Source organism: Lissotriton helveticus, chromosome 6 (assembly GCF_964261635.1).
Source record: "Lissotriton helveticus chromosome 6, aLisHel1.1, whole genome shotgun sequence".
In the NCBI taxonomy this organism is placed as follows: Eukaryota; Metazoa; Chordata; class Amphibia; order Caudata; family Salamandridae; genus Lissotriton; species Lissotriton helveticus.
The window spans coordinates 1,051,579,972-1,051,597,628 of record NC_136067.1 but is presented as its reverse complement, the minus strand read 5'-3'; the positions used below and the strand labels follow the sequence as shown (position 1 = coordinate 1,051,597,628).

Below are 17,657 nucleotides of genomic sequence, written 5' to 3'. Positions count from 1 at the left end.
TCAGAGTACAATTACTCTTCACACATGCCAGCACATACACCAGCACTCATGGAAATAATAGAAATTGTTCATGGTTCACCCTCAACCTCATTCACACGGCGTCATACCCATATTGTTGGTTATGAGATGTCCCCTAATAACACTATTCACCTCTACACAATGATAGAAACACATAAACTCTCACAGCACACTCACTCAAATGCAAAACACAGAACTCAAAGACATAAGTTGACTCAAAGAACCATTACTAAGTACTATAGAGAACACAACCATTGTTTCGCAGGCTAAAAAAAGATAACTATTATAACTTTGCACAGGACGAACAGTAAGAACCATGCGGAAAGGCTCCCCCAATGGCTGGAAGTGCTAAAAGACCATAGAAATGGCTATATGATACGTTTTATCTGGCTCTAGCAGTTGTATGGACCAACAAACACTATCAAAGGTGAGAGTGTTCATGTGGGCCACTGACTCTGCAGGTAGACATTAATGAGCAGTCAAGACCTAGTCAAGAGAGTTTTTGTAGGGTAAGTTAGGCAATAGTACAACATTATTATCACATGTTTAGTAAAGACGTGAATTTCTGGGGGGGGGGGGGCAAGCACAAACCAACATTGCTGCCAATCTACAAAGCTCCTTTGGCGGCTCTATCCTTTGAGCTGCTCAGTTCTGCCAGGGATGCTTGTTGGGCTGTGTTACCTCTTCAGCAGGCTAGAGACTTTGGAACGGCTTTCCGATCGGGCCAGTAAAGTGGGATGTTGCAACTTCAATATGGTGACCCTCTCGGTGGAGCGTCCTGGCTGCAGATAGGAGGAGTGATTAATGGCTCTTTCTAAACCATGAGCCGATAGGCCTGCAAGGAATTCCTAGAGGGGAAGCCAGCCACTGTAGGAAACCCTAGTGTTAAGTTGTTGTAGTGACCCAGAGGAGTGGCAATGAACAGGCAGCTGGGGTTGAGGCGAGGAAGCATAACAGGTGGTGACCGGGCATTGGTCCGCAAAAGTATGAACGAAAGGAAATGGGAATACACTGTCAATGAGGTCTAGTAAACAGCCCACCTAAAGAGTACAAAAAAACAGCTAAGGTAAGGTTTACCCGCGTACATCTTCATGGGGAGGAACGCGAGGGGAAAGGGAATTTAAGTATGAAGAGTCTAAAGTGGCACTTATCCAAGGGAAAGCTTAAATTATGCTTATTCCTAGAACTGCAGAATTCCTCTCTGCGAATAGAGGACGCTGTGTGTCCGATTTAGATCTCGGTGGACAGGTTACTCCGTCACAACGGTGACGGATAACCCATCAGCCAAAAATATATTTGTGACGTCAGGATTTGTAGGTAATGGGAAACATCCTTTACAACGAAACTTTTACAACGCAGTGCTATTACAACGCAGGTTTTACAATGAAAACCATTACAACGCATTGCGCTGGGGGGCGCTCTAGGATAGGGAATAGTTTTAATTTACTATCCAACACCTTCCCTACTATCCACGGGGACTGGAGTTGGAATAGTAAATTAAACTATTCACTATCCAGCACCCCAAAGCGCTATGCGTTGTAACAGCATGCATTGTAAAAACTGCGTTGTAACAGCATGCGTGGTAAAAGCATGCTTTGTAACATCATACATCCGTAGGTAATAGAAAAGTAGATGCTTTGTTTGTAGGAGCAGAGGTCTCCTACCTTTTCCTGCTAAAATCAGATTCCAAGCAAGGTGGAAGCCATTTGTTTTCACCCACCAAAACCTGGCTGAAGAGCATCTGTGGGCAAAAAGTGAGCATGAAAAGAGTGACAATAACAAAGTCTGTGTCTAAGAAGACTCCTTCTGAAGGGGATGGTTAATGCATGATCAAACCAGATCTGACTTCACACCCATGTTATAGGGAAAGCGTGGGTTGTACAAATGTTTTGCTGCATATTCGGGGTGAACTCACGTGTTTTGAAGTTTCGTCAAATTAGAGGATAGGTATCATATTATTATTTCCCAGGCTCCTCTCCAATCTCCACACACCGTATTCTTTATCCAAGAAATGACTTGGTGAGCGTGTTGAGTTTTTTTCACTGTATTGAACAAGTACCCCTTTTTAGATTGAGCCTGGGCAGCACATGCATTCTCTGTGAGGCATGCTATATTGAGGTAGGGATTTGAAGCTCCACCGCTCTCCGCCCACATTTTTCATTGGCCTGTGTCGTTGTCCACTGTAAACTGCGGCTGTTCATTGGTCAAAAGGCTTAGTAGTTCCTCTTTAGTATGGCCTTGTCTCATTTTGTAACCTCTCATGGGTACACATCCTTTTAGGTGTGTTGTTGCTTGGTAGGCTTTAATTACACCCTTCGAGCACTATTTTCTCAAATAGCTTTATCCTGCCTGCTTTTGCAGGCAGGACAAGCTCTCTCCTAACGCTTTTTTCATTTTTATAGCACGCATTTGCAATGCAATGGGTCTTGCATTTGCAAGAGTTTAAGCTATTGGCATTGTAAATAAAAATGCCTTTTATTTATCTGTTTTAAAAACAACACATAACTAAAAGACATTTTAATTTACAATGCCAATAGCTCAAACTCTCAAAAATATGAGACCCATTGCAATTCAAATGCTTGTTTTACATGTAAGGAGAGATGAAGTGTATTGCGATTTCCATTCTGTTTTGTAGTCGTAGTTTCACAGTATATGACATTGAATGCTCCTGTTTTTGTGCAGATTAATAATATTTGAACCTGCAGATGTGCATGGCCAATCAGATTTATGATGACACATTGTCTCAAAGTATATAAAAATATTTACAGGTCAAACGAGGATATAATAATAGAAAGCACTCAAAATACTAAGTGATCCTGAACATTGAAACAGCCCTGAAAGGGAACACACAGCACAGTGGCAATGCAGTCCCTAGAATGTTGGAATGATTCCAAAATATTCGTATACACATACAAATTGCTAACTCACCCTGATCACAACACAGTATTTTGAAGGATCAGCAGCCTCTTGCCAAGACGGACATATTTTGCAAGAAAGTGATAAACTTATTTTTACCCTCATATTTTTTAACATTGGATATACATTGAAAACACAACAGCATCATTTATACATTCTGGCCTATTTATGAGAAAGTAATGGAGCACAGCGCAGCAAGTCACCTTTCAGCCCTGCGCTACAGGAAAGGGGCAGAAATGCACCCTATTTTTTTTTCTGTCCTTTCCTGGCCTTTCCTTTCTGCATTCCTGTCTTTTCCCCAGTGCTGGTGCACAGTGGGCTACCTAGCGTCAACCCAGGCACACTTGCACCAAGGTGCAAGGGTTTCCTGCACAAAAACAATCCCCTGTGGCATATTCCCCTATCTATGTGTGCTTCAGAAGAGGAAGAAATAGAAATATTGCTTCTCTTCATGCCTCCCCTGAGAAGGCGTAGTATTTTGGCGCATTTCCAGGTCTACCAGTAATGGGTCAAAATCCATGGGAGTTGCATGGGAATAACCATGCAATGCCTTGCCATGGCAGAGTACCGCAACTCAGCCAGTTGCACAGCACTGCGTTACTCCTGATTTAGCAAGCCATACAGGGCCACGCAAAGTGGCCTTACATGACTTGATACATCGCATTTTGGGTTTGTGTCGTGCATGTACCACTTTGCGTGGTGTAAACAGAACACAAACACTTTAATAAATATGTCCCAGTGTATCTGGCACCCTACAAAATGTAGAATTTGGGAAAGTGAGCTACTGTGGCCAGGTAAGATTAGGCTGTCTTCTGGTAAAGGATTAGGTAGCATTGGTCCCCAATACGTTGCAATCGAGAGGGGCATGGGCAGTACTTGATTTGTAAAAAAATACGTGGCAGGGCCCTTGTCAGGAGGCCACTGCAGCTCGCACCACCATTGCCCCTGACATCGCTGCCAATGACAGTACCAACACAACTACAAACCATCGCATTCCTAAAAATGTGACAATTCAGAATATTCAAGAAGCCCAAAGCTCTAGTAATAGTTTGGACGCAGGTATTAGTCATTTCTAATGTATATTGTAATAATAAAGAACTGTTGTTGTTCTCATCTGTAAATTAGACAAACAGCACCACCATGTGGCAAACTCTCCTAAGTGCCAGTGTTGACAATTAAGTGCTGGTGCCGGGCACCGGAAAGCACTGGCCCAAATTATGCACTGGAATGAGTCAAAGGCTGTTCACTTAGCTGGGTTCTACTTTGATGATGGAGAGACGCAACGTAGGGTCCAATCAACTGCAACCAATTCAAGCGCACTGGTACAATGGGCTGGTCCTAGCTGACACAGTTTTTTTTGCTTTGCTAGCGTGCAAGCTAACCACGTACTAAATTGCCTCAAAAGCACAAAGTCAAGTAAGAAGATAATAATAAAAAGTGGTTCAGGGATGGAGGAATTTTGCTCACCAGTGCACGTGTAGCATTAGTCTCTTGCAGCAGTCCTTGATGAGAGGTAGAGAGTGTTTCAGACGCTGTGTCCGTATCTTTGGATTTCCCATGATGACTGAGGGCCTCAGAGTAAGCAGCAGTAGGTGAGGGGAGCAGTACTTTAGCAAGGGGCCTTTAAGCTAGTTCCTAGCCATGAGGAAATGGGCAACAGTCAGAACAACATTATGGAAGCAGCAGGGTCCATGCAGGTCTGTGTCCAGGAGGTGTTCACAAGCTTATTAGCTAAGGTCTGGCAGGTGGGCCATGTCCCAAAGCCTATCACAGTCTCTAAGTTTGCGAGATCCAGAAAATCAGATGGGATCCAAGCGGTTGCTGGGAATGCTCCCTTCCCAGAATGCATTCCAGTAGCCCCTGTCTACAAGTGGGAAAACCAGATATAACTTCCAGGAGCTGTTCAGGTCGGAAGTCTAGATTATTGCGTCCAGATAGCCCTGGAAAGAAATAACGGAGGAGGAAGAAGAAGTTGGGAAGGGGTTATCCTTCCAGTCTAAGTGGGTATTATCCGTCCTCCATCTATCAAAGTGATTCTTGCACATAAATACATTTATTTTACTTGGCAACCGGGGATCTGAAGTAATGTGCTAAGTGAGGGTAATGAGTCATGCGCCCTCTAGACAAAGTTTTATGTTTTCTGAATGGTAGGACAGAGTTTTGTCATTGCACGTGATGCCATTGTGCACATGTGAAAGTCGCTCAACCCTAAATAGGGCAGTACTTGTGCCAACATTTTTAAGTAATGGAGACTAAATTGGTGAGCTCCATTGGGGCAAAACTGATTTGCCCTCCATTTTGCAACTGTCCCAGGATTGAACTTTGAGATAAAGCTTTGTCGCCTTTACGACAAAATAACATTGTTCGTCCCAAACGTGTATTTAATTTTCATGTCCCAACTGCTATTATGTAACCCAAAATGTAATTTCAATTGTTGCTTTTCAGGAGTGATCAAATTTTTTTTTTTTTTATGCAGGCCTCAGATGACTCACATATTGTGTTTATAAACACAATACACAGCAACTCCTCCGATATTGTCACAAGATCGTACATCAATATCACGTTTGCTTGTCGGTATCCTATTAATTACATGGTGCAGCAGCCTAATGGGGACAACAGGATCAGTGTTGATATCAGGTAAGGTTAGCTTCTAGGCTTAAATTTTGAAAATGATGGATGAGATATATATATATATATATATATATATATATATATATATATATATATATATATATATATATATATATATATATATATATATATATATATATATATATATATATATATATATATAGAGAGAGAGTAGAGTCACTGTGTTGCATGTAGTCACTGTGATGTACGTAGTCACTGTGTTGACTGATACGCGTTACGGCAGAGTGGTGAAATACAACATTTGAAAAATTGAAGAGTTGTGGAGTCTGTGCCTGGCTGATTGATTAGGACATAGCAAATAGGGGAGGTCTTGACTTACTTGAATCGCTGGCCTGGGCACGATATAGGAACAACGTGGTGAGAAGAGGATTCCTATCCACAGTTTACATCGAGGTGGGCATGAGGTGAGAGCGGACACCGCCCACTGGGGCAGTACTAACTTTGAAGGTCCGCTCTACACAGGCTCGGTGTTCCGGGCTTGAGACATCCCCCTCAATGCCTGTCATCAATGCCTCAACCAATCAAAGCAGGCATGTGACTATTTAAATGTGGGTGTGGTACTTACCTGATGTTTGGTGGGCATCTGATGAAGTTATTCAAGCGAAAAGCGTCATACTGTGAGCCAAACAAAGGGGCTGCTGGAAAACTTGAATCTGTGTGTGCTCCACTTCTTGGAAAAACGAGGGAGTGTGGTTTGATATATATTGATATATATATATTACTGTATTACCTACTTGTGGTCACCAGTAGGTAGTTATAGTTAGAACCTCGTTTCTATTCAAAAAGCGTTTTTTTCTTTTGCCAATATGTTTGGCGTCGGTTTACGAATCTTCATGAAATTCTCAAAACTAATGGGGCACTCCGGTCTGCTCCTGTCTTGAAAGTTTCAGGGTGATTCGCCAAGCAGGGGCCGAGAAAAAAGGGGGGTCCCAAAACACTTTTTCCCCATGTTAATTTCCTTAGGAACTAAAGACAAAGCTACAGCCCGAACTGCTGAAAGGAATTACACCAAATTTGGCAAAAAGGTAGGTCTTGGTTTAGAAAGAGCCCTTTTCTTTAAATGGTGCAAATCCGTTCAGTAGCTCCTAAGAAATTAGAAAAAGAAAAGGTTCGATATCTGAGCACCGAGGAGGGTTTGCAAACTCTCCTGGGCATGAGCTTCACTCTGATTGGCTGCCAACACTCCAAACCAGGAAGTGTTGGCAGCCATATTGTGACTCGGTAGAACCAAGTCACAAGAAAACAGTGAAATAAAGGTTAAAAAACAAGAAAAGTGGGCAGGGTAGAAACACTCTGACCCACTAGGCCTGCTCAGGGGGTTCCGCAAGGACCCCCAGGGCCAAAGAAAGCACAAGTGGTCTTCATCCTCCGAGCAGGAGTGCGCCAGAAGCCGTGTTTGCAGCGTGGTGTAAAAAGGGGCATGGCCTCGGAACAGCTCTATGCATCGCCGCTCTGTTGCGCTTACTGGAGATACCCGGTAGGCTAGTTGGCCCCCAGGGACACTCGGGATTCAAGGGGACTTAATAGGTTATTATAGTTAGAAATTAGCATTTAAAAAACCTTAGCAATTCACTGAAAAAAACATAGGTTTTAGGGACATTATAGTTAGAAATTAGCATTTAAAAAACCTTGGAAATTCACTGAAAAAAACCCTGGTTTCGAAGATGTTACAGACAGTTCGACATTTCACTCGTACAAAACCATAGACATTCAGCAGTTATAGTTAGTAGAGATAACTTTAACTTGCGCCCCCGCAATGCACTGCTGATGACGTCATATATTATTGCCGTGATTAGGTAAATCTGGAGCAAAGTGAAAATCCATGGGTGCTGCATGGGAAAACACACTGCAACGTCCATGGAACGCCTCTTTGATGCAGAGTAAAGCAAGACAGTGACTTGCACTGCTTTGTCTTACTCCATATCTATGAGGCCATGCAAAGCCATGCAGAGTGGCTTTGTGTCGCCTCATAGATATGATTGAGAGGCTTACACCGCTGGGGCATATAAAAAGGTGACACTCTGGTGGCCAAGCCTCTCATAAATAAGCCCCTAAGTGTGTATCTGTTTAAAATGCATCCATTGACCATTCCCAAGCACAACCACACACACAAATGGGCCACCAACATTCACTAAGACATCATCCCAAAACTTGAAAGCATAACACCTACAGAGACATTTATAAGTTCACAGATAATCCCTACTTAGAGATCCCCAGATAAATGCCATAACACAGAGAATGTTAATTCCAAGAATTCTACATATGCAAATTCACGCACAGATGCATACCTCACCCGACACTCCGGTCAGATATTTAGAAAACACATAGTAACATATTCATCAACACTTTGTACTGGTGCGAAGGCACCAAAAGTGACGTAAACCGATGCAAATTGTTGATTTATTTACTTTTGTGGTGGAGTGTTGCGTAAAAAGTAACTCAAAGCAGTGCTCTAAGCTGCTTTGCATCAAAGGAGTGTCTGAGAAGTACATTACTATGTTTTTTCACACAAAGCCCTATTTATTAACATTTGTAGGCAAGTCATGGTGCCAAAAGTTACTATTCCTCGAAGCAGACACAAAGGAGAAAAGTTTTCTTTTTTCCAAGCCTGTCTACTTTGCATGTGTGGTGTACTGAACAACAGACATACAAAGTGGGAAAATGTTTTAAGTAAGTCTAAGTATAGTATTTTGAACATGAAAGGTACCCTTAGAGTACCAAACCTATGCTAGACACGCATAGATATATGGTGCTAGGAAGTCATAAAGTGTATCAGCACTTGGGAAGAGAGAGGCAGCGCCATATCTTTGCTTTCCTTCTGTCTCACTTTCTTGTAAGGCAGTGCATCAACTTTGGGTGCTGCCCTGTGTTGCGTGAATTTCTTTTATTTTTACCCCATAAGCTTGAAGATCAACAGAGCACTTATTTCGAGAGGCCGACAAAGGCATTTAAACACACAGAGAAAAACCCAAATACCACGTGTATGCAACGAGATACAAACAGAAATCCAAACACTCATGCATGAACACACATGTAGTGCTGCCGGTGTTCAATATACGCCAGACTTTAATTGAGAAGTATACAAAAATGTGATGGTTAGAGTGGTTGAATTAATCTCAGCAACTGGTAATTACTCTGGGCCTCATCCCAGTCCATCCAAGTTTTGCACGCTGTGCCAACTTATTTTGCACCAAGCCATATGCAAATCAACCTTGACCTTGCTCCACAGGAGGATATCGTCATAAGATAAACAAGGGAACCCCAATACTAGGGGTAACTATTATGTTTTAGGAAAACAATGGTTACTGAGTGGCCACTCAGTAACCATTGTTTTCCTAAAAGACAACTGGAGGAAATCAGCATTTGTTTTAGAGTTCGATTTGAAATAGCTTACCTGCTCTATTTCTGTTATAGCCAGTGCATTCAATGAGCCGGTACTCACTGGTACTGAGTACCGGCACTTCTCAGTTTTCTCCCCCTGAGTACTGGAACTTTTTTTTGGGCAAGGATAGTACCGGTACTCCCAAAAGCAGCAGGGCTCAGGCACTGAAGTACGGGTACGTGCAATGCAAAAACTACTGAAAATGACCCTTTCAGATGGAGCGTGTTTATGTGCCGCTCTGGCAGGAAACAGGTAGTGTATTCCTGTGCTTGGTTGCCACTGCAATGTTAGGTTCTAATTGGCTTCTCAACAAGAAGGAGGATGTGGCCAGAGCTGCCGACAGTGGAACCGGATGTCAGCTCATCATCCTGTGATTCTGGGTAACTCACTTAACCAACGATGCTTAAAAAAAGTAAGCTTAAGTGCAAATGTTCTGATTGTCGTTTGAAGGGCTCTGATGCCCATAGGCAAAATTCATGCAATATCAAACTGCCAGAAAATAGGCCCTGCACACATGACATAGAAGCTGATGCTTGCCATGTCTCCTAATGTGTATGTTGGGAGCTGAGTGTTCGTTGACCTGGCTGAATAAGGAGGTAGTAATCTTAGACACAAAACACATAAACGGGACCGCAGCCACATGTATGACAAAGAATAAATATAAGGTTGCCTTAAATGCGGACTTGAATTTTCTTGAATGTATGTGCCTATGCCCACATGCAATGGGAGGGCTGGAAGAGACACCCTGACACTTACTCCCTCTCACTCCAATTCCAGAAACAGAAGGATTAGAATCTAGGTCTAATGGTGACAGGTTACAACTATTGAGACTACACCCTCTCGGCAGTGCTACATCTTTATTAATTTATTTTTATTTATTTTGAAGGTTTTATATAGCGCAAACAAGACCCTTGCAGGTATCAGAGCGCTTTACAGGGCTGCTGTAAGACACAGATACACACATAGAAAATATAGGAGATTCAAATATATAGTGATAATTAATACAAACTGGTAATTATATTTTAGTGATCGGTAAATAGGTCAAGTAAATTTAGCCATGAGAATCGATTTCACTTCTTTTTTAAAGGAGGCAGTAGACGGGTTTTGTCTTGTTTCTGTGCGCAAAGCATTCCAGATCCTGGGAGCCATTCCTGAGAAGGTCCGGTTGTAAGTTTTCTTCTTGGCAAATCGTTGTGGTTTCAGAAGAAGATTCCTGGAGCTCCTGGAGAATATGTTACCGCAAGAGAGTACCAGTTTCTGAGCTAGATAACACGGAGTATTGTGATGTAAGGCCTTGTGATGTAAGGTCTTGTGTGTCATACATGCGGTAGCCAATTGTGAGCTCTAAGGTCTGGGGAGATGTGACAGTTTCTTTTGGAGCCAGTGATGAGTCTAGCAGCTGAGTTGATTGATGCTCTTAGAGGGGCCGTCGTCGATCTAGGAATGCCGCATAGTGCGACACTCCCATATTCCACTCTTGGGATTACTAGAGCTTGAACTGCCTGTTTGAAGTCATTTACTGGTAGAAAGGGTTTCAGTCTTCTCAGGGTGTTCATGTAGTAATTTGCTCCTTTTGTAGAGGCGCAGATATGTTTGTGCATGTTTAGGTTTCTGTCCAGCGTTACTCCCAGTGATTTTGCTGAGTCGACAATGAGCGGTTGATCTTTGAGTGCTGTTAGGTGATTCAGCCAGTTGAGGATGATGGTTGATTGGTTGGGGGGGGGGGGCGATTAAGAGGAATTCAGTTTTGAGGGTGTTTAGTTTCAAAGGGTTTTCGGCCAACCAGGTTTGAGTTTTTTGTAGTCTTGAGTTAAGAGATTTGATGATCTTTAACTTTAGGTTGTGCTATACGATGTTTGGTTGGATGGTTTAAAGTTCACCAACCTCTGATCCACACCAAAAAAATGTGGCTTTTGTTAAATGCCTGGCTCACAGCCACACCCCAGACACACCCCTAACTGCCCACCCAGTCTAATTAGTGAGGACCGGCACTTCTAATTTCCCTTTTAAAGCACTGGTTTTAACGCCTATGGGATTCAAAAAACAGTTCAAGACCTATACATAGCTCATATTTCTGCATGCAGGTAAGAGAATGGAGTTAAGGGCCAGATGTACTAATGCTGTTTAGAAACCAGGGATGTGCAATTGGCACACTGACTGAGTGCAAACTGTGATGCAGATTACGTGCTGATAGGTCACATCTCAAATTGTGCATTTGCAGGGGGGTCACAAAGTGACCAGCCAAAGGAATATTAATTATGGAGGTCCGAATTTGCGAAGTCTGCGATTGCCCGTGAATGTAATGATTGTGGCCTACATGGCAGAGCAGATCTTAATCCCTGCATTTGCTCTTCCAAAAAGGAAGCTTTTTTTTCTTAAATAGAAAAACAAGCAGGGATAACTTCCCCTTCGTGATGAAAAAGGAGTACTGCAACATAATCAATGATTCTGGCACAGTTTTATTCCTGCCCCAGTTAAATTAGTAGGCCACAACTCCAATGAAAGCTACACATATGCAAACTTTGCGGGTTAAGAACATTCAGGACGATATTTTGCTAGTTTGCGCTCCGGGAAATATAATTATTTCTGAAAACGACACAGAGTGTTGAGCAATTTTGTTAAAACTAATGGAGCAAAAAAATCCTCCACCTTTCCCTTTGTGGTTCCAGCATGCACACAGATCTTATTGCCGGGAGTAGTCCTGTTTCACAAATGCAGATCCACTTAACAATGTGGGCCCACATTTGTGAAATATAAAAAGCAGATATTGGCAGCTCACAGTGGCGGCCGGCACAAATCGTGGGTGGGGTTGTTGGGGGATCTAAAATATGAAAAAAACATTTATCGCTGCGTCTCTCCTCCCCGTCGGAAATAAAACAGGAAGAGACCCAGGCTCCCCTGAACAATCACAACCCTGCAATGTGTGATTGGACTGAGCGCCGTGGTTCGGCACTCAGCCATGTAATAGGAGGCTGGGCATGTTCTCCACCCAGGCTGTAATTCAGGTGGCCGGCCAAACATTCATGCGCACTTACAGAGTGTGTTCACCACTCCTCCTCCTGCTTTGAGAGCAGAGCAGCCCTGCCAGCCCCGCCAAGTTGCTGCAGCAGAAACAAGTAAAATGATAATAACATCAGGTTTCTATCATTTTATTTTTCCTAGATTTCACTGCTAAAGAGCAGTGCGGCAACCCTCCTCCGCCTTAGCGGAGGAGCCGCCACTGGCAGCACATATCTGCCCTGAGGACCAACTGTTCCTAAAGAAAGTGCTGCTGCCCAAGCCAATTGGCACAAGTGCACTGAGTAAAGTAAAAGTAAAGACTTATACAGATGCACCTTTAAACAAGTTTTATACTGCCTTTTGCACCACAGTTTGATATGAAAATACCGGTGCAGCTCTGTGTTCATGCCAAACTGGGAGGTGGCGGTTGTCAGGGGCACCCTTTGCCCACTCTAATGCGGACACATGGGGCATCACAAACTTCTTTACATATGTAGATGTAACACATTTTGCTGTAAAAAACAAGCAGTCAAAAAGTTCTGCACTTTTTTCAAAGTGACACACAGGGATGTTGCACTTTTTCAGTGCAAATGTGTTGCATCCATTGGGGGCATCATGATGCAACTCAATGTGGGGATGAGTGGTCACATGTTTGTATGTTTAGTGGTCTTCCCAAGAAAATAAGTCATTGTCTTAATACAAAGAGCTCTTATGTTCATGGGAGAAGTCCCTTATCAGAAACACCCACCCAGTGTTTGCTTTTCTTTGTTGGGAACCAAGAGGGTCGAGCGTCGTTAGGTAGCCCCTTCTTATGTTGTACTCTACTGGTCAGTGCTGCACCAAAGGAAAATGCAGGCTCTGTGGCCCAGATTTGCAAACACTTTGCGTCAGATTTGCGTTACTTTTATAATGCAAACCAGACACAAAGTGTAATGGTAGTATTCACAATTTAATGCAAATCGTGATGTTTGCTGGATTGTAGTCAAAAGTATCTGCGCCATGCTTTGCCTTGCAATACTTTACCTCAAGGGGGCATTCCGTGGGTGGCGCAAATCCAGGCTCTGCTTGAGGCAGTAATTAACGAGGAGAAATGCTCTAATTTCTCCTTGTTTTTCCCTCTTTGCATGTGGGCTGCATTGTACACCACACATACAAAGTGGGAAATGCTCAGTAAGCATGCCTTTGCACAGAGGTTTGTGCTGGAAAGGACCCATTCCTGTAAACAACTATGCTTGCCACATCACAGACACCATTGTGCTATAGCACAAAGCCATCTGCATTGGCACATGACATCTTAAAGTGTGCCAGTGCAGTGAGACAGCAGAATAAGTGCCACATCTGAGTAGATATGGTGCAGTTCTGCTCTCTCCTGTTCAAGAAATTCATGGAGCAACATTACTTGCTGCACTGTGTTGCATGAATTCTCTGTAATTCTTGGCCTGTGTATACAGGCGGAAACTAGGGGGAGGGCGGAAATAATGTCTGTTTTGAGACTCATTGAGGCCATATTGAGAGACCACAAAATGAGTACCAGATCTCTAGAATGATGATATTCTTTTTATGCTTTTTTGATGAGGTTGCATTGCCTTAATTCGTTTGACCTTTTCTCTGTGTTATGTGTTCAATAAACAGATTTGAAACAAAGAATTTATAGACCTAAAAACTAATCAAAAAGCCCAATATATGTGACTTGGCTTTACATGGAGGCTTCTTCACTAGAAACCCCAAGTGTATATTCAGTCTGTTAGATCCAGTGGTTTCTTGTTGGCTGAAACGCACCGAAGCCAGACAGAAAACACCGTCCCCGATAGTATGAGTATGATACACTTGTCAGATAACCTGTGTTCACCCTTTGGTAGTTTGACACAGAGTAGTCAAGCTTATCCTTAGAGTCAAAGTGTAAAGCATTGGCACAGCACCACCCTCGCAACACACTGATTACACTACAAAAAGACTCCCCACTGTGTGTATAACACATTGGCCTTTGGCAACACTTTGATTAGATTGTCTAGACAACCTAAAGCGGAAGGAAACAGTTATTTGGATTTGTCCACTCAGGTTAGGTCATCAAGGCACCAAGCAGAACCTTGATGAATGTGGGATCCCTATCCCCCCTTTAGGCAAAAGACTGTGACACTAGAAGCTGGCGTGCTTCCATTTATGATAAACATTTTAAGGCTCATTCACATAATACGGTCTTTTGGTTCCGACTCTGGGTACTGCATCAACTGGGACAAATCCTTGGTTTTCTCAATGATGGATGACCCACCAGTCTTGACTTCGGTATGCTCGAAGCTGATACTGCAAGATAAGTTTAAGTACTTAGGCATCTGGATAACCAAGTCTGTGGAGGAGTTCACACAATTGAATCTGCAGGTGCAACTTAACAGATTATGTGATGATGCGGTGCACTGGTGGGGGCTCCCGATCTCCCTTAAGGGAAGGGCAGTCCTCTTTAAGATGATGGCCCTCCCATGCTTACTCTATGCTGTCCAGAATAACCCTTACTGGATCAAGGAAACTTTCTTTCCAGCAACCGAGTCCGAGCAACGCAAGTTGTTATGGAGGGGGGGCAGCAGTCCCGTGATCGCACTCAAGAAGCTACTGCATGGGATGTATGAAAGGGGCTGGCAGTTCTGGATATTAGGAAATACTATTGGGCCGCTCACCTAATCAATGTCAACGGATGGGTCTTTTCCCCACTTGAGGAACCAGCTTATAGGGTGGACAGACTGGCCTTGGGCAATCAAAGTCATCTGGATGAACTGTACCACAGGGGTAGGGGTTCTGTACATCTGGCAACACACACAAACACGGTCATTGACCTTTGGCATAAGGCAACTAAAATGACGGGGTGGGAGTTGAAACTCACAGAGCAGACTCCACTATGGGAGGGAGATTTTTTTAAAGAAATACAATGGCTTCAGGGTTTCTGGAAGTGTCAAGCTGAGTAACAGTAACTTGCACACACGAGCCCTGCCATGGCAAGCCTGTGTTATGTTTGAAGAGTTACCTCTGTGGGTGGCACAACCAGTGCTGCAGGCCCACGGAGTAGCATTTGACATACTCAGGGATGTCTGGAAGGGTGGCAAAATGGTGACATTCCGAACCCTACGGAAGGGCTTTCAAATGGAAGGAGGTTAATTCCTTAGATACCGACAGCTGCATTCGGCACTTCATTGTCATTTGAAAGAAGGGACTGTGAAACCAGAATATTCCCCCCGGAGGATAGACTCCTCTTATATCCTATGATTGAGAAAGTGGTGTCTCTTACATACAGAAAACTGGTAAACAACTCCCCGGACAGCCTGGATTCCCTGAGGGAGGCCTGGGAATCTGATGTGGGACTGTTGGAGGATGACAACTGGGCGGAGGACCTTCAGAGTCCCAGAGGCATAGCTATTAGAGCGCACTAAAGGTTTGTTCATCTCGGCATCCTTCACAGATCTTATGTCTCAAGAATGGTACAGGTCCGTATTAATGGTTGTGGATCAGAGTTATGTCCTAGGGGGTGTGGTGAGAAGGGGTCTTTCTTCCATATACTGTGGTCCTGTCCCAGGATTCAGAAGTACAGGTGGGGCATAATGGAGGGGGGTATGTACACTGTATAGAGGTCTGTGAGGCAGGGCCGGCCTAAGGCATGTGCAAGCTGTGCACCTGCACAGGGCAGCCAAACCCCAGGGGCCGCCACGCCAATATATATCCTTAGATACATATTTGCGTGGCGGCCCCTGGGAGGGATTTGGCGGCCTCGGGCCCCCTACCTACACTCCCTGCTCAGGGCCTCCGTGAGCCTAGAGCCGGCCCTGTGTGAGGGGGTCCATGAGGTGTGTTGTATAAGCTATCCTTTGAGAGTTAAGAGGAAAATTCAGTCTAGTATTGTGCACAATTGCGTAACATGTACTTGCGTGCTGCGTGCTGAGGTATTCTGTAACTACTGTGTCATCGCCATAAACTGTATATGTATGTTTGGATTTGCTTTGTAGCTGAAGCTTGTTCTTTTGTTTAACAAAAAAAAAAAAACAAAAAAAAAAGAAATGCCCACTTTCCCCAAAATGGCATTTCCACATTAGTAATGTCAAATCCATTCTCACAACCGGAGAGAATTTGCCATTACTAATCCAGCTGTACCAGACACCATACTAATACTCTTCCATAGGAAATACAGCTCAATAGCCTTTCCCCGGATCCCTCATGTCAATCAATGCGAGAAGTAGGCCACACACTACTGAACACGCCATCCGATGTTATTTACTACTAGGTCATGTAGTGCACACGCCCTCCCTCTTCTCTACATTGCACCCTGCCCCCAGGGAGTACTCAGATGTAGTGAGAGACATGCCGAACTTTGGCAAGTAGCTCTTAAATGCAAAGCTGAGTGACAGTAACCTGCACACACAGGCCCTGCCATGGCAAGCCTGTGTTATGTTTGAAGAGTAACCTCTGTAGGTGGCACAACCAGTACTGCAGGCCCACAGGGTAGCATTTGAGTACATGCCATAGGTAAATGCCTTACTACTGGACAAGGTACTTACAGCTAACTCCAATCAGCCAATCATATATATATATATAGGAATATATGATGTCAGACCGCAGACAAACATCCCGCATACCATCATACCGCAAATTTGATCCCGCAAGTACTATTAGGCCGCAAATAAAAAGAACGAATACTTTTAAAACGAATATACCTTTAACACACATGCCTTTACAACGAAAAGGCATGCATATTAAAGGTATACTCGTTGTTAAAGTAGTTAAGGTAAGTAAGAGTACCCTACCCAACCCTACACTACACTGTAATGTAGTACCCCTGCACCACCCACCCTAGACACACAGTCCTTTTCCTACATTTACACAACCCAGCACGACCCCCCAACACTACCAAAAAGCACTTTACTTCCCTACACATACACTACAACACTACCTTAATACACTACCCCCAGCATGACCCTACACAAACACTACAATACTACCCTAAACCACTACACCCCAGCATGACCCTACACTACACAAACACTACAACACTACCCTAAACCCTAAAACACTACACCCCAGCATGACCCTACTCTACACAAACACAACACTACCCTAAACTCTAAAACACTACCCCTACATGACCCTAAGCTACACAAAAACTACAACACTACCCTAAACCCTAAAACACTACCCCCAGCATGACCCTACACTACACAAAAACTACAACACTACCCTAAACCCTAAAAGACTACCCCCAGCATGACCCTACACAACACTACAACACTACCCTAAACCCTAAAACACTACACCCCAGCATGACCCTACACTACACAAACACTACAACACTACCCTAAACCCTAAAACACTACCCCTGCATGACCCTGCACTACAACACTACCCTAAACCCTATAACACTTCCCCCAGCATGACCCTAAACTACAACTCTACCCTAAACCATAAAACACTACCCCCAGCATAACCCTACACAACACAAACACTACAACACTACCCTAAACCCTAAAACACTAACCCCAACATGACCCTACACTACACAAACACTACAACACTTCCCTAAACCCTAAAACACTACCCCCAGCATGACCCTACACTACACAAACACTACAACACTACCCTAAACCCTAATACACTACCCCTGCATGACCCTACACTACACAACACAAACACTACAACACTACCCTAAACCCTAAAA

General features: G+C 43.6%; 1 protein-coding gene across 1 annotated transcript in view; it reads left to right on the top strand.

Moving 5' to 3' along the window:
* The window catches only part of LOC144761640 (alpha-tectorin-like), a 317,960-nt gene that overhangs the window by 179,314 nt on the left and 120,989 nt on the right, over positions 1-17,657 (top strand). Inside the window, exon 4 of the mRNA XM_078646930.1 lies at positions 5,411-5,571. Coding sequence (XP_078503056.1) covers positions 5,411-5,571 — 161 coding nt within the window. The remainder of the gene's footprint in view (positions 1-5,410; positions 5,572-17,657) is intronic.